We start from the raw sequence: 19,852 nt of genomic DNA on the forward strand, positions 1-19,852 counted from the left end.
GCTTCTGTAGGCCTCAGCCCTCCTTTGCAGGCGCTATAAAAACAAGCTTCACATGAAGAAAACTAAGAGTTAGCTCCTGGGCCTACACATGCTGAAGCTTTGCTCCTCAGTGTGGCCCACTGCCCTAGCCATCATGTGGAGACTTGTTAGAAATGCAGAATCTTGGAGTTGCCCCGGTGTTGCAGCAGTTAAGTTCGCACGTTCAGCTTTGGCGGCCCTGGGTTTGCCAGTTTGGATCCCGGGTGTGGACATGGCACCGCTTGGCAAGCCATGCTGTGGTAGACGTCCCACACAGAAAGTAGAGGAAGATGGTCTCCGATGTTAGCTCAGGGCCAGTGTTCCTCAGCAAAAAGAGGAGGATTGGCAGCAGATGTTAGCTCAGGGCTAATCTTCCTCAAAAAAAAAAAAAAAGAGAGAGAAAAAGAAATACAGAATCTTGAGCCCCACTCCAGACCTACTGAATCAGAATCTGCATTTTAACAAAAGTCCCAGATGATTCATTTGCACATGGAGTTTGAGAAGCCCTGCAGCAGGCTAGATAGTGTCCAGCTTCCTGGGCTCTTCACCCCCGACTGAAGGACACACACTGGATGAAGTGTGTCTGTAGGAGGGTTTAGTTTAACCTTGACTGTCCTTAGGAAGGGTGGAAGAGAAAAGGATACTTGAGGTTTGTAGCTAACTCTTATTCCTGCCTGACTCTTTCAGCACAGCATTCGCTAAGTTTGTGTTATAATCCTCTCTGACATTTTGCTTACATAACACTATGTTCTCAGCCTTCAGTCCAGCATCTCCTTTCATTTCCCTTTTGCACCATCACATCCGTATTAAATCTCAGCATCTGGAAAATAGAGCTGAGTTGCTAAATATGTCTTAATCACCATTGAACCATCACCTCCCATTCCTATTCTCTTTGGCTTCTATTTCCCCCTCATCTTTGGCTAAAATACTGGAACTGATTTTCACAGAACCGAAGGCTTATATGAAATAATTTACCATTAAGCGGCAGTTATAAGGACTTTCCATATTCAACATGTAAAATTTTTTAAGGATTCAGCCTTTGGGTTATCTAAATTTTTATTTTCTGTTTCATTTACATTTGCCATTTGATATTTTCATTCTATTTGGTGGCTTACTTGAAGAATAAATAGGAAAAAACATGAGAACCTCAAATCACATATTTATTTGGCTCTTTGTTTTGGTAGGGAAAAACTGTAAATATCTGCTAAAATATAATTATGTATTTTCTGCAACATTTTTATCTACGTTCAATTTTCAGATTTTATTTTAAGGGGGGGTGTGTGTGTGTAAGAGAAAGATAATAAGATGAGGTTCATTTCATTTCCCTTATAAAAACTTCATTTTTTCTCTTAGGATATGAGTTATTAATGCTTCTCCTAAATAAATAAATTCTCCCCGAACCTTCCGTTTTTCTCTGGTTCACATCGTCTGACATATATATGGCTGCTTCTGCTGTTTCCCTACTCTGCTGTACCAATAGGCCTTACCCAGGGGGTAGACACCATCATTCATTGCTGTTAATGTATTGACTAATCTGGTAAGAAGTGCTCCAGAATATCTCCATGTCACTAACTCTATTCTAAAATGTAAATGAAAGATTGATGAATTGTCAAAAGTATGCATCTGACGGTCTAGTGCTTTGGAGTCTGAGGTCCCGGCTTGCAGAGACTTTCAGGACAGCGTAGGGTGGTGGTTTCCCCAGTCGTCGCCCCCCAGCCTCCACTCCCCCCGCCCCACAGCATCCAGCCTCCAGAAGAGATTCTAACTACTTGCCGTTTATCAAGCACGGATTTGCTTATCAAAAGTACACACCATTTTCATTTGAGAAATTGTGTATCACTGCTTTGCTGCTGGTGACACTTAGGTTTATTAAGTTCTATATTAACCAGTTTTTAAAATATATTTACATGTAAAGATTTTTCATATTAATTAACCTTTTGTATAGTTTTAATTCCAGTAAATTAAATAGTAATATTTAGATATTTTAAAAATGTTTACCTATGTCACATCTCTAATTTTATTAATCTTTTTTTTATCAATAAGCTTATAATATCTGCTGGTAGCTCTTTCGAGTATTCTGATAATCATCTTTTCTTTAATCATTTTGGTTTAAAGATTAGTTAATTTTCATTTTCTTTGTTGAGTCGTCACTAATTATGAATTTTTATGAATAACAAGTCTCTGAGAAGAAAACAGATCTGCATAGACTGTCCCTACACCGGAGTGCTGCCGCCTCAGCATGGTGTTGGTGCCCAGCCTCCTCTCACTCACAGAAACGTACTCACTGCACAGCATTCTAGATGATTGCCTTGTGCCATCTTGTCTTCAGGATCCTCCTTCACGCTCTTCTGAGTGTGTGACAGTAGCTCTCTCTATGATGAAATAGTAAATATCGATCACACTCTGCTTTCTTCAGTTGAAACTGTGTTTCTAGCTCTGTAATTATCAAACTGATGTGATTGGTTTTAAATGCCTAAATGGAAATTATTTTGCTATCATCAAATTTCATTTTCTTTCAATTGTACTTAAGTAATGAGTGTATTCTCCTTTTTTAGGTGCGCTTTGTAAAGAATATAACTTCTTGGAAAGAGATGAAACCAGGGTTTTATCATGGACACGTTTCTTATTTGGATTTTGCAAAGTAAGTTATACCTGAAATGACACAGTAAAGAATGCTTTATACTTTAGCAACCTAAAAAGGAATAAATTCGTTTAATTATGATTTTTTTAATTGAGATAACATTAGTCTATAAAAATTATGATTTCGATTTTAAAAAAATGTACTAGCTTGCCTTTGCGTCTTTTAGGCATGTAATTTAAGCATACCTTCTAGTGTTTTACTGCCCTCTAGTGTTCCTAAATTGATAATTGTCATATTAATTTTAGAAATTCAACACAATAAATTTAGTTACTTGTCATTATTACATTTAGATTTCTTGTACAACCAAATGACACTGTTTTAGGAGAGCCTCAAGTTTTAACCTAGAGGCCAAGCAGATCGTGACTTTTACCACGTCATTGACTGAGAACTGAGAAAGCAAAGAAGTCATCACTCAGTTATTAGTGTCCCAGGGTGTCTGCTTCTCAGCCAAGACACAGTGAAGTGTACACTTTCCCTTGGTCTTTGTTGGTTTAGCTTCAAAATTGTGATATACTTAAAAGAGACGGTTTTAAAAATAGTGATTTTCCTGAAACTAGAGATAAATTAACTCATTTTCCATATTTTTGAGAGGAATGGGGGGGTCAGAGTATTTCTACCATAATTGTCTCAAGAAAAGTTCATAAAACTACAGGCCCTCTTTCGGTATCAAGCAGTGTGTGGCACCCCCTAGAATCTGTGCCACATGAAGTACTAAGCAGAAAACGTCTAAAGGGATATTCTAAACATGGGTGGCTTGTGAATCCATTGGAACGTTTTTTGTAGCACATAGAGTACCGTTATAGTAAAACCTCAAATCCAAATCTTTTCCCTCATAAGATTTTGCCCTAACTTCAAAAACATTAAAAATATATTTTTTTAATTATTTAAGCTTAGACATGTTCTCTCAGTCATTTTGTTAGCAATCATGACTTCAAAGTAATACACTCTTATGTATTTGTCAACTTTAAGGAGCATTCTGTGTGACATTTGAAAATTAAATTGATATCCCATTGTCATTTTAACTTGTTAAATTGAAAAAAAGTTCAAATATTACTGATTCAGATTGATAATAAATCTTAAGTTTCTTGAAAAGCTTCTAATTGAAAAGGATTTTCCCAAATATTACTTGCATAAAATAATATATTCTCATTTCTGGTTCCTCCTGCAATACTCAAGATCTTTCAGTAAAATGGTAGCTTTAAAGTTAGATGTACATTTTCTATAAATAATTCATACTGCAATATTGAAAACATTTTATGGGCAGCTTTAAAATAAACTAATTATTTTTTCTTTGCAGAGGTAATGAACCAATTTCATAAACTTCATTCATATGCATATTTTCCCTCAGGGCTGCATTATCCTTCAATTGAATGTTTGTTACCCTTTTGCCTAGATGATTTATTTTTTCCACACATAGCTTGGTTTCTAATACTTTGGGTTTTCATTATTAAAATAATATATTGAGTACTTTTGCTTTTGGCAAAAGTCTTGTACTTAGAATGAAGCTCTGGTATATGCTAGGGGTTCTTGCAGTTGAAAAAGTATAATGCTTCTTGAAAAGATTAATCTCACTTATTAAATACTAACATGAACGTTTAAGGGTTTGAATATTTTCATATCAGTCTCATGTTATTGGAAGTGAAAAGTATTGAGAAAATTTTTAATAGACTTTTACAGGATTTTAAACAAATACCTAAAAAAATCAACTAGAGGAAATGTATTTTCATGTAGATAGTCAAGAACTATTGTAGATGTAATTAGTGTCTTTTAAAATAATTTTTGGTTTGACAGCCATACTAACCATGAATGAGTAAGGAAGAGGAAAGAAACATCACCTTACCAATTTTTAAAGTACTTTATTCTTCAAAACATCTTCTTGACTGGTATAGTACTTTGTGGAGTCCATTAAAATACTGGCCTTCAGGGGCCAGCCCAGTGGCACAGCGGTTAAGTTCATGCGCTCCACTTCTGCGGCCCAGGGTTTGCCGGTTCAGATCCAGGCGCGGACCTACACACTGCTTATCAAGCCATGCTGTGGCAGGCGTCCCACATATAAAGTAGAGGAAGATGGACACAGATGTTAGCTCAGGGCCAGTCTTCCTCAGCCAAAAAAGGAGGATTGGTGGTGGATGTTAGCTCAGGGCTAACCTTCCTCAACAAAAAAATACTTGCCTTTAGAAGAAAATGGTTGAATTTGGTGAAAGAAATATTTAATCACATACCTTTTCAATTGCCTTAGCAGAGACACTAAAAAGAGTGGAAATCCAGGAAGTGAGATAGAGAAATAAAAAATGAAAATTTCTTTGTATTTTAGACTGATCCCTAAGAAGCATGCATTCTGTCTGTAAGCCTGTGTCTGCTCAAGCTGTGTTTTGGTTATATTTATCTGGTTTTCTTCAAATAATAATAGAATAATAACAAAAATATCTTTTTGTTACATATTTTCATTTCTATCCTGTCTTACTCCTTTTTGTCTTAATCCTATTCTTGATTTTTTTAGCACATTTCCTACTTCTTCCCTCCATTTTTCCCTTCAGTGTTCAATTACTGTTTTGTTTTCTTTTTAATTGGTGGACAACAGCACAATTTTTAAATGATAAAGTTGAATAAGTTGTAGTTCTTGTCCTCGGTGAGTTCATTGAAACCCCGTTTTTTCCTACAATTATCAGTTCACGATGGTTCATTGTAAATAGTGAAAATGTTACAGATTACCCTGCCTTTAAAATTCAAGCTACTCACTTACCAGCAGTATCAATTATCCCCACTTTGATTTTCTTCAAATTTTACCAAAGAAAAACATTACAGCATCTCTTTCAAAATCCTTTTTCAAGAACACTTTCCTTTATAATGAATAACGTGTACCTGAAAGAAAACTGTTTCGATTCTGGTTTCGATCAGACTCTGCTGAGATGTTTTATGATCTGGCTACCCTAAGGGTCACGTGTCAGCAGCTGTCTTAGAGATATTTGGAAATCATTTCTGATGCCTGGGTGCCTTTGTGGTTGTCCCCAGGAATAGCCTGGGTTTTCATCGCTGTCCTTTTGGTGTCTCCATATCACCCCTGTTGTCTTTTTCAGAACAATTGAGGTGAATCAGTAAAGAATCAGATATGTCAGGACAAGAAACAAATACCTGAATGCTTCACTAGGTCTGAAACAAAGTGACAATATTTTTGGCTTAAAGAGAGTTTCTTAGTATATAGATTCATGTGAGATTGTCCCTTTCATCTCGTACTTCTCTGCTGAACCAGTTGAAGTTTGCACCATTTCTACAACTTTCAACAAGTTTGTCACAACACCGTGGAAATATGTTAAAACTTATTTTAATTATTGCAGGCAATAGGTGAGAGTTGCCTTTTCATTGACCTTGTACTGCTAGCTCTTCCTACAGCACCGATCCTGCAGGTGGCTAAGGAGCAATCTCTCAAGTCAGACAGAGCTGCATTTAAACCCCCCAGTTCCTTGCCAGCTCTGCGGTCTCAGGCACCTTACTGCAGATCTTCAGTTTTCCCATTTGTAAAATGAGAATAATTAAAGCAACTGCTTCGTGGTGGTTGTGAGGATTAAACATGATGTATGTGAAGCACATGGTTCTGTGACTCACACAGAGCAGTGTTATGTAAAGTTCCGTCTTCTCTAGGTTACCATGTTGTCTTACTGGTGTTTTTTTTTTCCTCCCTGTCTGAATCTGTGCTCACCCTTCTTATTCCCAAGTCTTAATAAGGCTTTGCTCAACACTGCCTTTGTCTACATTATTCTCCTTTGGGAACTTTACCCATTTTCATTTTTCAAGACATCGGAGCAAGAAGTTAGAGTCATCGTGTTCAATCTTCGTCTTCACCACGTATGTCTAATCAGTCACCAGGACTTTTGAGTCTGGCTTCTTTCACTTAGCATAATGCTTTTGACGTTCATCAATTTGATGCACGTATCAATAGTTAGTTCCTTACTGAGTAGTATTCCATGGTGTGGATACACCATAATTTCTATCCTTCACTAGTTTCTGGATACTTGGGTTGTTTCCAGCTTTTGTTGATTATGAGTAAAGCTTCCAAAACATTTGTATATGTTTTGTGGGGACATATGTCTTTGTTTCTTTTGGGTAAAACCCAGAGGTGGGATTGCTGGATTTTATGGTAACTCTATAAGACACTGCCAAACTGTTTTCCATAGTGGCTGTATTATTTTGCAGTCTCACCAACAGTGTATGAGAGTTGCAGTTGCTGTGCATCCTCGCCATTATTTGGTGGTGTTAGATTTTTTTTTTTATTTGGGCCATGCTAATAGATGAGTAGTAGATTAATGCCCTTCTTTTTGCTGAGGAAGATTCACCCTGAGCTAACATCTGTTGCCAATCTTCCTCTTTTTTTGTGTTTTTTGCTTGAGGAAGATTAACCTGAGCTGACGTCTGTGCCAGTCCTCTTCTATTTTGTATGTGGGTCCCTGCCACAGCATGTCTGACTAGTGGTGTAGGTCCATGCCCAGGATCCGAACCCACAAACCCAGGCTGCCAAAGCAGAGCACACCAAACTTAAGCACTACTCCACGGGGCCAGCCCCTGAATGCCCTTTTTAAGAGATAAATAATTACTTTAAAGATCATTTATTCACAACATTATTACCAGTGGAACCAACAAATACCAACAGGTCACTCACTGTTTTTGAAACAAGATAATGAGAACTTGCCGCTAGAAGGATTTGAAAGTTTCTATGAACCCTTAGGACTAAGAGAGACCAGTATAAATATGTATAAGATATCAATATCCACAGTGAGACTGCTGCATAACTGGAGATGTTAAATCTAGTATGAAGCAGAAATCTCAAAGCATGGTGCTTCCCAGAGGCTAGTCAGCCCTCTTTCAGCTTCATCATCTTCCATTTAGGCTTCATGTAGCCAGTTGACAGGTTCCTCTCAAATGTTCTGAGTATGCACTTGTTCTGTTAACCCTTCTTGATGTTCAGTCATCAATCCAAGCTATAGAGTGTGGCTCTAAAGCAGTGAGCCTAGTTTGTGTTCCTTGCCTTGTCAAACCACATATACTGACATGGCGAGAATAAGGATCCTAAAATCCCTTCTTACCAACCTGCTGCTCAGATTATATTTTTTCCCTTTTGATCCTCAAATAACGTCGGCGATTCCTAGCAAATATGCTCTTGTCTTCCTAGGAAGATCATGTTCTAACACATCAGTAATAGTTTATTTTCCTGGACAAAGATGGGTTTTTCTAATCCACCTGAGCCCTCTTGAGGAACAGCTCAGATGAATGGCCAGCTGGCCACTTAAGGCTGGAGTCCACGACCACAGTCCTTCTAGTTGTGCTGTGTGGGATGCTGCCTCAGCATGGCTTGATGAGTGGTGCCATGTCTGTGCCCAGCATTCCAACTGGCAAAATCCCGGGCCGCCAAAGTGGAGCGCGCAAACATAACCACTTGGCCGCAGGGCTGGTGCCGCCCCCCTCCCCCCATGTATTTTGTTATTGCCCCTCTACAGTTTATTCCATAGCAGCAGCCAATGGCTTTTCTTCCCCCCAGCTTTACTGACATATAATCGACATACAATATTGCATAAGTTTAAGGTATACAATGTGATGATTTGGGATACACATATATAGTCAAATGTTTACCACAATGAGGTTAGTTAACACATCCTTCACGTCACATAATTAGCATTTTGTCGTTGTTGCTGTTGTTATGGTGAGAACGTTTAAATTCTACTCTCAGAGCAGCTTTCAAGTACCCAGTACAGTGTTAACTCCAGCCACCATGCTGTGCATTGGATCCCATGTCATGATGCTGCTCTGCTGCCTCAGGCAGGCCTCCCTCCTGATGCTTATAATGTCGACAAGGCCCATACGTCTGCACTTCCTCCACCCCACCCCCATCTCTCTACTCTCCTTCTCTGTTATTATCCCCTTCCTGATTCTACTGCAGCCGGATTAATCTCCTTGCTATTTCTCAAAAACACCTGACACTTAGCTGCTTCTGGGCTTTCATACTTGTAAGTCTCACCTTCCTGGGACACTTTCCCCCAGATACCTACATGGCTTCCTTCTCATCACATAGGGCTAGTGATGCCTTTCTGAAAAACCCTGCTTTGAATTATACTCTCCCCACTTCTCTTGGCACTTCCTATTCACTTTCACTGCATCCTTTTTCTCCTTTGTACTTTTTACCGCCTGACATAGTTTCTTATTTGTTTATATTCTGTCTCCCCCAAGTATAATGTTAGCTCCAGAAGGACAAGGAATTGAGTCTTTTTTCTTTTTTCACTGCTGTATTCCTAGTATTAGAATAGTGCCTGCATATATTGGATACACAAAAAAGTACTTTTTGGATGAATTAATGTAATAGGAAGAAACAATAGAAAGATGAGAATGGCATTCTACTTAAGGAAGACAGAATGAGCAAAGATATATAAGGAGAAATAGGAATAAGTATAATACTTTGAGGAAGGTAGAAGAGGGGAGCCTACCTATAATAGATGGTATCTTGTTTGAGGAGGGTTGAAAATAATTAGATCAATAATGCGGTACCTAAGACGTAGCCAGGCAGACATTAACAACCAGGCAAAGGAGTTTGGGTTTGATGTCAACATAAACAGTAGAGTTATTTCAGTTCCTCAGAAGAGTGATCTAACAAGTGGTGTTTTAGGAATATCGGTTGAGAATTGGTATGGAAGGTAGATTAGACTGGATGCAAGAAAACCAACTAGGTTATTGCAGTAATCTAAGCAAAAGGCCCAGGAAGAGGGCAATGGTGAAGAGAAAGGGGGTGATGAAGACAGGCCAAATCTGTGGGAAAGACTACAAAAGAAAAAATCAAAAGGTCTTGGTAACTGTCCTAAATGAAGAATAAAGGAAAGGGCAGAGTCAAGACAACACTAAGGCTTCAAGTCTGGGGCAAGTGAGGATATAAGAACAGGGAGCCAACTGGACAGTCTAGGGTCTGCAAGGGTGATAAAGTAAAAGCCTTCAACTCTGTCGTTCCCTAGGGAAGTAATGCTGAAAACTTGATGTCTCTCACTTATATCTTATCTTTAAAATCAGCAAAAGTAGAAAGCAGACTCAAATGGTCGCACTTGTATGTACTTACACTGTACGCGTTGATCATGTTTATCTAGTTTGTTGGGCCAGAAATGAGAAATCATTGCTACAGAAAATTAAAATGATTTACGTAATTCTTCCCAGTAAAATTTAAAATTATTTTTCATTCAATTTTCCATTCTCTCCTTTATCTTAGGCCATCATTTTTAAATTCTTATTTCTTGTTTACTTTATTATAACATAAATAATCATAAAACATCTCCTAATCTCCATGTATTCTATTTTGTTTAAATTAATTCATGTTCTTCTTTACATATAGAATCAATACCACAAACTTATAATTTTAGGACACCCCTAAACAGAATGAAATTGTCAATGTCACCTTTTAAATTTTGTTCTGTTTCAGATTTGGCGTGAAGAAGAAGCCAATTTACATTAATGTCATAAGGGATCCTATTGAGAGGCTCGTTTCTTATTATTACTTTCTGAGATTCGGAGATGATTATAGACCAGGGTTAAGAAGACGAAAACAAGGAGACAAAAAGGTAATAGTTTCAAGATTTTTATAAAGACAGTTGTTTATGAAATGTAATGAACTGTGTGCTTTTAAAATTTATTACTGATTATAAATGTACTACCCGCTTATTGTGGAAATTTTGAAAAGAACCCAAAAGTATAAAGAAGCAAAAGTACAACTACTCTATGATTGATATTTTAGAGTGTACATAATTTTTTGTCATTTTCAAAAATATTTTACTTTTGTTCCAGGGCTGAATATTTCTTTTACTATATCGTCCTATTAACAATTTTCTATGAGGCCATTATAATTATTCACTAATAGGATGTATTTGTTTATGTACTTTGGTTCTCTTAGTCTTGTGATGTAGTCTATATTGATTTGCAACCATCAGTTTAGAGAAACTGTTTTGCTAAAGCAGCTATTTTTTTCAGGCAAGGAGAGAATAATGGCTCTACAGAGCTCTTACTTAGCAGCTTCAGGTTTGGGTTGTCTTCTATTTAAGTATGTCCTCTGAGGAGCACCAGAGTTGTTTTTCTGAGAAACCAAACTGATTTGTCACTTTTCTAGTGGAACGCCTTTGCTGGGACCTCATTGCTCTCAGGATTGCCCACGGCATAGGAGGCACAATCTGACATAATCTGAGACCCACCTCTCCAGCCTCATTTTCCCTCAGGTGCCCGGTGCTTCAGCCATGTGAAATGTCATCGTGCTCCAAACTTGTTATTGCTTTATACTTTCTGCACACGTATTGTTCCCTGTACTTAGAACGTCTCTGCTTCACTCTGGAAAACTCTTTGTCCACCTTTAAGATCCAGCTCAAATGTTACCTCTTCCAGAAAGCCTCCTGTGCTGTGCCAGGCAGCCCTTTCAAGGTTCCCAGAGCGATCCATTCAACTCTCTATTTGTTAAGCATTTATCTTATGTATTTGAGTTATTTGTTTACATATATGTCTTCTCCAAAAGGTTGTGCACTTCCTGAAGCAGGGGCTGCATTTCATTGATCTTTGTTTCATTGTTTAGACTGTGCCTAGTTCATCTGCATGTGGTGAACAAATGGTGGAATGAGTGAATTCTGCACCTTTTAAACCTCAGATGTTGCACAGAAGTGATGCTCGATGCTTAATATGTAACAATTAACATCCAACAATTAATTTTTTTTCTAAGTTATATGTGCCCTCTATGTCACATGAGGAGGCAATGGTTTTTTGTTTTCTTTTACTTTTTTATTTTCTAGAAATTGCTGTGTGTTTCCTTTGTCTCAAAGCTTTAGGCAGAAGGTACTGATCTAAACACTGATAACTGACCAGACCTTTTTTTTCCATGTCCATCAATCTCTTAGCATTATTTAATCTTCTAAAAATGTATATACTTATGTTATTTTGGAGATTCTGCAAAATTTTATTAAATCTAGTAACTCTTTTGTGACACAGTACTTTAGAATTAATTGATAGTTATTTCTAAATTCATTTCAATGCTTATTTAAGAAACTTTTTTTTTTATTTTAGCCCGAACATTTACACTTAGGTCTTACTCAGTAAATGTTAGTACCCATCTTTCTCTTTTGACCAAAAGAATGTTAATGTTGGTGAGGAAAAGATTTGCAGTCATGTAGGTTTCTACATCCACCATTTGTCACCGTCAGCCCTGAATACCATAGTTTTGTGGTTCTATTCTATGTCATTTGGGGAATTAGGTAATAATAATAATAATAAAACAACAATAATAGCTCACATTTATTGAGTGCTTATTGTGTTTCAAGCATTGTTTTAAGTTATGTATATGTATTTTTTCAGGTAGCCTGTAGGACAATTCTCTGGGGTAGTTGCTGCCCTTGTGTCCATTTTACAGATAAGGAAACTGAGGTACAGAAGGTTGAGGACCTTGCCCAGTGTTGCACTACCCGTAAACAGTAGAGCTGGAGTTTAAACCCAAGTGCTCTAATTCCGGAGCTCGCAGCTGTCATCCCTCTCTTCCCTTGAAAAAGGAGGGAGGGAATGCAACGTGCTCCTCAACACTTTCATGTGAGAGGTGTTCCGAAGTTGCATATTCAGAATTCACAAAAACATCCAGGCAGATATTTTAACATCATTTCCCTTTCAGATTTGAAAGTTTTAGGTAGATATGCCCTTAAGTCTAGAGATTTAACCATTCTTCACCCCTGATGATGACAGGGCTTGGTTTGTTTTTGGTTTTTTGTGTCATTATAAAATACATATGAATACACTTGTTTATTTAGATGTAATATTAGCAGCATCAGTAAAATACTGTTGTATTACCTTCATTCTCATGAAGACAGGGCCATCTTATAAATGCTTTATTAAAGTGAAAAATTACTTTGTTTTGTGATAGACAAAATGGACCTTTTCAGTCTTGAAACATACACATTTTTAATAATTTGACTTGTCTCTCATGACACAAATGTTGGTAACATTCTGGGACTTAAAGAGTTAAATGATGCTGTTTTATTGCAAAACTCCTTAATACCTTTAACTGGCATGAATTTTCATTAATGAACTTTTATCTGTAAAGTTGATAAGACTGCATGGCATGTAACATTTTTGAAAATGGCAGGGTATTTGAAGATAATGGGGATTAAAAGCTGGCTATGATGTTGTAGGAAACACCTTGCAATGGCTTCATTTCCATGAAATTGTATATTATTTGCACCTCAAGTGATACTTTGAAACATATTAGATATAATAGCTCGGCACTCATGGCAACTATTACGTTTTAAACTGTAGTACTGAACTGCTTTCTGGTTACACTGTCAAACAATAATTTCAGACACATTTCAGGCATATGTACACCTATGGTAGCTTTCTAGAATTTTACTTGATTTAATCTTTGCCCAGTACCTGGAAAATAGAGATAGTGAGTAATCCAGAGGTCAGCATTGAAAAACTTTAAATCAGTAGTTCTCAAGGGTTTTAGTCTCAGAACTCCTTTTTTGGGGGATGAGGAACAGTAGCTCTGAGCTAACATCCGTACCAGTCTTCCTTTATTTTGTATGTGGGATGCCGCCACAGCATGGCTTAATGAGTGGTGTAAATCCACGCCTGGGATCCAAAACCACGAACCTGGGCCACTGAAGCAGAGTGCACTGAACTCAACCACTACGCCACCCAGCTGGCCCCTCAGAACTCCTTTTAAGTCTTAAAAATTGTTGGGAACTCCTAAGAGTTTTTGTTTATGTGGGTTATATCTACTGATATTTACCAATCAGTAAATGTACCAATCCACTGAGAAATTTTTAAAATATTAATTAATTTAAAAATAACAGGAAACCCATCATATGGTAATGTAAATAACATTTTTTATGGAGGTAACCATTTTCCAAAAAAAAGTGGCATTTTACATTTTTGCAAGCTTTTAAAATATCTAATTTAATATAGGCAGCTGGATTTTCATATCAGCTGCTAAATTAGTCTGTTCAATATGTTCTTTTTGTTGAAGTATATAAAGAAAATCCAGCTTTACACAGATATGTAATTGGAAAAGGGAGGATTTTAATAGCCTTTTCAGATAATTGTGAATATTCTTCTTTAATACTACACTAAAACTTGACAAACTGTAGTTTCTTAAAGTTGTTGAAGTATAGAATCTGAAACCATAGCAGTGAGCTTTTTGTGGTCTGCTACATTAACATGTTGATATATTTTACACTTTGAATGGATTTTTTAACCAAGCCTAATTTCATAACATCCTGCATTGGTCATTTGGAATATGTTAGTTCACAGAGTTATGTGGATCTTCCAAATGTTGACACATTTCATTATGTAATGTCAAAATTTCACATTCATTGATATCACCACTGATTTTATCAGAAAAGTCTTTAAATATTGGGAAACTGTCAAGCTTATGGTGGCAGATCAAGTTTTACAAAATTTTATTTTTTTGCTTGAAAGCTTAACTTTTATCACAGGATTTCTCAACTTTAATACTATTGTTGTTGCAGGCCAGATAATTCCTTGTTGTAGGGGGCTGCCTATAGTTGTAGGATGTTTACCAGCATCTCTGGCCTCTACCTAGTAGCATCCCCTCCACACCCCCTAGTTGTGAGGACCAAAGATGTCTCCAAACATTGCCAGATGTCACCTGAGGGTCAAACAGCTCCAGTTGAGAATCACTGGGCTACTAACACTGTCAGTTGTTTTCTTTCAAGTGACAGGCACACTTTGTTCACTTTGAGAAAATATCTAGCAAATACCCAAGTTTGAATAGCCATAGTTTGTCTCTCAGCCTTTCAGCATAGGCCTTCTTATGGCTTCCAAATAATATTAACTGCACCTATAATTCTCATCACTCACAGTTTGTAAATATGTAATATTCTATATGACTTCAGCTTTGTACTGCCCTATAAATTATTAGACATTTTTTGTTAATTGTTGTTTTATTAGCAGAACACCAAGGGGGTTATACTTATGGAAAGAGTAAGTAGTTATGTGTTCTGAATAACAGTCTAAAGGAGAATCAGTTTATGTCGTTAAGGAAGTACTCTCTGGCCCCAGAGATCACACTTCCCACCCCCAATATTAGGTAGAATATTCTACCTAAAAATATGTATTAAGTTATAAAAGATAGTAATGGAGTTAGAGGAAATACATACTTAGTACTACTGATCTTACCATTGGCTTACAAAATGTTGCCTCCATAGTCCTCAACAATTTACAATCCTCTGACCTCGTTTGCTTATGGAACATGAATTTTACTATTCTGTCTTACAAAGGCATTTGACAACTTATTGTTTGCTTGGAAAGTATTTTATATATAAAAACTACCTCAGGAAAGCAATATAACATAATAGCTTTGCAGTTGACATATTTAAAGGTTAGGTAACTTTTTGTTAGACCAGTTTTCTCTATCTCAGTAAAAGGTGCACAACCCAGAGTTAGCCTTGACTTGTCTTCTTCCCAGGTCTCTGATTGGACCATAGGTGGTTCCTTTCATCAAAAAAGACAAAACAGAAGGAAGAATCAGTTGTAATGGAGTTGAAGAAAGAGATGAGGAATTCAAATTGGACATTATTTTTAGTTGTGTCTAAGCAGGTAGAGATATCCACTAAAAATTATATTTGTACCCCAAGCAATAAGTCTAAACTAAATCTTAGATTTGGGAGTCATCAACATTAGGTGGGAGTTGAAACGGGATTGAAAGAAATTGCACTTGAAAGACATGTAGTGTATGAAAACAGAACTGAATGAAAAAGAAGAAAAAGGGGTGCAAATATGTTGCTATGGCGAATGCCAGCAATTAAGGAGCAGGCAGAGAAAGAGGAGCGTGCCAAGGAGACTGAGGTCAGAGAGTCAGAAGACAAACCTGGTGAGTCCTTGAAATGGATGGGAAAATAACCTCAATTGCAAAGAGGTTAGTGAATTGAGGATTGAACACTGTCCCTTAGATTTGTCAATGGGGAGATCATTAGGGATGTCAGAGAAAGGAGTTTTAATCCAAAGGGTTTGGGAGTAACTGAGAGATGAAATTAAGACCGAGAGAAAGGACTACTCTTGATATAGAAGTTTGATTTTGAAAGGAACAAAAAAAATTAGGAAATGTTTAAGATGACAGACACTTGGGCATATTGATATATCTGAAGAGAGCAAGGGGTGGTGATAGAAGAAACTGGAGAGAAATTGATGGAGCAGAGTCTTAGACTGTTAGAGGGGTGAGAATGGTATTCAAAGATAGACGGAAATACGTCTTTAGAGACAAGGGTGGCAGTGGGGGCTACGCACACAGATGAGCTGTTATCTGAGCAGGAAATCGAGGGCGCTCACTCTTTGCTTCAGTTTTCTGTATAAAATATGAAGCAAGATCATTTGCAGTAAGATTTTGAATGTAAATGTAATTGCCATCACTATCAAGTGTCAAATTTTGTTTAATTTTTTAACCTTCAGTTTTAGGAGTTAGATGTCTAAACTAATAATCTAACTGGTCTAAAGAATATTTTTATATTTCATGCTTTTAAAAACATTTGTATCTAGTTCACAAAGAATTGCTCTTTCTTAGCATAGATGGTTTTTAAGTGAAAAAGCTGATCAAAACTTTTTATTTCTGTGGTGTACTGGTAGCTGGGTTTTGTGGGAGAGGAAGAGAATCTGGAGTGTTTTTATTTCATTTGTTTGTTTTACAAGAGAAAAATATTTATTTATAGAAAATTCTATTTTGAAATGTGACCAAAATATTTAGGAAAAGGCTAATAGAAGTTAGCAAGTAAGCAGGACAGTCTTGGTGACCAGGCCTTTGAGTGACAGTCTTCTGTGATGCGAGTAGAGAAGCCCAAGTGCTGATGTTACTGCCGGAGTCATGGCAGCACCTCACCCTAAGATCTCAGTGGATCGGTTCATCAGGTTGTACGCAGTAAAGATGGTGTTGAGTTGTCTGGATTTGGTTGTCTCTCTCTAGGAAATACTTGGTTTACTGTATTCATCAAATATTCATAGAGAAATGAGGGAATTTCTGTTCTATGCTAAGATCTGGCACACTCATATACGTTCACTAATTTTTTATTATAGCTTTGGGGTTTTTTCTCCACATCTTCCTTGCTACTGGCCATCTTCAGGTTGTGTCTTTTAGTTGATAGGAATGAAACACCTCCCCCAAATGATTAGAAGGAATCATAAAGGAGGCAAAACCCAAACTATTTTTCCACTTTTTAGATTTACTAGTAAAACATTTGGTAGGTGAATTAGTAAGAGTAGATGCTAAGCTTCTAAAACAAAGAAACTCAAATAGTTTGAATAAGATTATTTCTGTCATACACAAAAGCCTGCAGTGGAGGCACCCAGGCTCTTGGAGCCGCTTTGCTCTACACTATCATTCAGAGACCTAGGTTCCTTCCACACTGTTACTCTCCTCCTCTTCAGGGGGTTGTCCTTATGTGCTTGACTGAATTTGGGTCACCACTACATCTGCCTTCCAGCCTCTGGGAGGAAGAGAAGTAGAGGGCCAGCAATTTCGTTCTAACCAAACGACCCAGAACTTGCTCACATCGCTTCTGCCTCCAGTCCACTGGCAAAAACTTAGTCACATGGCCCTACCTAACTGTAGGGAGCTAACTCTGTGACTGTGGCAGAAGGAAAGAGTGGATTCTGGAGGTAACCCTGAGACTGCCAGGATGGGCCAGCAGAACTAAAACTGCTGGCCAGAAATTGACCTGGAGATTATCTACAGATTTTCCTTCCTTGAAATACTAAAATGCTTCAAGAGCACAGGAAATAGGAGTTGGCTAACTGGAGAATTTGGTTTAAAATAGCTATCCTGCTTGCTTATTCACTGATCAGTTTTTAATTCCAATGGTAGATATTTAAATTCCCAAAGTTGTTCACATAGTAACTCTATGGAAACATTTAACACCGCAGCCTCTTTTAATATCCTAGTTTCTTATATTTAAGCAAAATCTTTTGCATGTCTTTGACTCTTACACACACGCACACACAAACCGTGATAGAGATTGTGAGTTCACCCACAGTCTACCTCGGCAATTCATTCCTTTTCTGTCTGGTACTCGAATCAGACAGAGGTGTAAGGAAGCACCTCTGAGCTTCAGAGTCACCATACTATGATCTAGGGCCTGTCTGAAATCGGAAGGACATGGAATCAGAAACCTTCTGCTATATCATCACTTGGTTCATCAAGCCAAAGCTTTCTTGGAAATTGGGACATGGTAGAGATAGATAAATACATAGCTTGTTTTATTTTATGAGCTACAAATTAGCATAAATGATAATAAAAGTACTTTTTAGAAAGTGACTTAGGCCAGCAAATCTAAGTCAGACCATCTACTAAAATTCAGAAATAATGTAATGGCCGTTGAAATGGGGTATATGAAGTCTTAAGTATACAGTGAGGTCTTTTCACTTAAAGTTATTTTCTTTATTTATTTGTATGTGTGTATGTATGTGTGTGTGTATGTGTAGAGAGATCTAAGAGAATTTGAGAGAACTCTAAGAGATTGTCAGAATGCTTCATGAAAAAATGTTACTGCCCTATCTTCATCTCCACTATAACTGTGCCTTTAATACTCATGTAAATCCCAAAAATGCAGTCTTTCCAGCCATTTACAAATATCGATTGTGCAAACAATTTGAATAGCAATATATTGTGGGTTATGGAGGGCACAGACACATACTGCATGATTCCTCCAAGAAGTTTTCACTGTACTGAAAAAAAAAAGTACATGAAGCAAGTTCTTGAGATAAGGATGTATATATAGATATACATACCTGGATCCTCAGAGCTGGCTGGTATGAGGCAGTATATAATTAATTTATACAAGTTCAAGGAAAATAAGAGTGACTTTAGGCCAGAGTAGTCATTGGAAAGACAGTCTTCATGTAAACTAGCTTGGGAGAGGGAAGGCAGTATCAGAGGAAGAAAATGTAGTCATCAAAGGTATTTGGATTGGGAGGTACATATGACATGCTTGAGAAACTACAAAACAAGTTAATGTGGTAAAGACGGAAGTTACAAATAGAGATAAAGCTCGACTAGCACACTGAGGTCAGAGTATGAAGCATTCCTTAAGGCCAGAATAAAGAGTTTGGAATTTCTTTTTTAAAGATAGTGGAAGCCATTGAAAGTTTCTGAGTAGAGGATGTTAGAAGTGACTACTTAGACTAATCTGGTAACTGTACAGAGCAGACTGGAAGGAAGGGAGGGAGGGGAGCCCACTTAGGAAGTGATTCTAAGAATCGAGACACGACATTGTGAGATCCTGATGGAAGTAAGATTAAAAAAGAAAAGGAGGATTGGAAAGACATTACCTCAAAGATGTTAGGTGAGGGAGAAGAAAGATTAAGAAATGTTCTGAGACCTTGAGTCTGAATTACAAGGGGCAATGTAATCCTTTTGCCAGAAATATTGAATATTAGGTAAACTCGAAATTCAAATGAAAATGCACACTAGATATTAGAAAATAGACCGGAAGTGATGGATATGGGGGTACAAATTTGGAAGTCTTGCCTAGAAATTATAAATGAAGCCAAGGAAATGTGAATAAGCTAAGGAAGGGAGGGAGTAGGCAAAGAGAAGATAACTGAGATGAATTTCCATACTTAGTAGAAGGAACAAAACATGCCTTCAAAGAAGATAATGATGTTGCGTTCAGAAAGGTACAGAGAACAAACGAAAGCCAGAAAGGGGAGTGTTCGAAGAAAAAGATAACAATCTATCAGTGGCAGAGAGACCAAGAGATTTTCAGAAAGGAGAGAGTGGTCAGTGGGGCCACGTGCTATGGAGGTCAAGAAGAACAAGAACTAGCAAAACATTGTATTTGACTATTAGAGAGGAGCAGGGGGGAGAGACACACAACACACACGTCCATTTACTGACTGCCTACGACCAACCAGTCATTATGGTAGATGCTTTTACATCCATGACTTTATTTCTTCCTCAAAGTAAGATTATGTTCTCCTTTTTTAAATAAGGAAACAAACACAAAACTTAAAATTTCCAGGTTCAGGATTCAGGGTTCGGAATTCAAGATCCATAGGTCTTTTCACTGTATTATGGTGAAGGTTATCTGTAAACAAAATGGGCGAGTGAATTGTGGGCTGCAGTTTGCTGTTGCCTCTTGAATGTGGCCAGAATAAAGAGAATAATTCCACTACGGCTCCACCTGTTCTAGGTCTAAG

General features: G+C 37.4%; 1 protein-coding gene across 2 annotated transcripts in view; it reads left to right on the top strand.

Annotated features, from left to right (window-relative positions):
- Window positions 1-19,852, top strand: part of HS2ST1 (heparan sulfate 2-O-sulfotransferase 1) — a 166,530-nt gene that overhangs the window by 138,556 nt on the left and 8,122 nt on the right. For both annotated transcript variants that reach the window (XM_046645705.1, XM_046645706.1), the window contains exons 3-4: window positions 2,574-2,659; window positions 10,107-10,245. In XM_046645705.1, coding sequence (XP_046501661.1) covers window positions 2,574-2,659; window positions 10,107-10,245 — 225 coding nt within the window. The remainder of the gene's footprint in view (window positions 1-2,573; window positions 2,660-10,106; window positions 10,246-19,852) is intronic.

Source organism: Equus quagga, chromosome 18, assembly GCF_021613505.1.
Source record: "Equus quagga isolate Etosha38 chromosome 18, UCLA_HA_Equagga_1.0, whole genome shotgun sequence".
Lineage (NCBI taxonomy): Eukaryota > Metazoa > Chordata > Mammalia > Perissodactyla > Equidae > Equus > Equus quagga.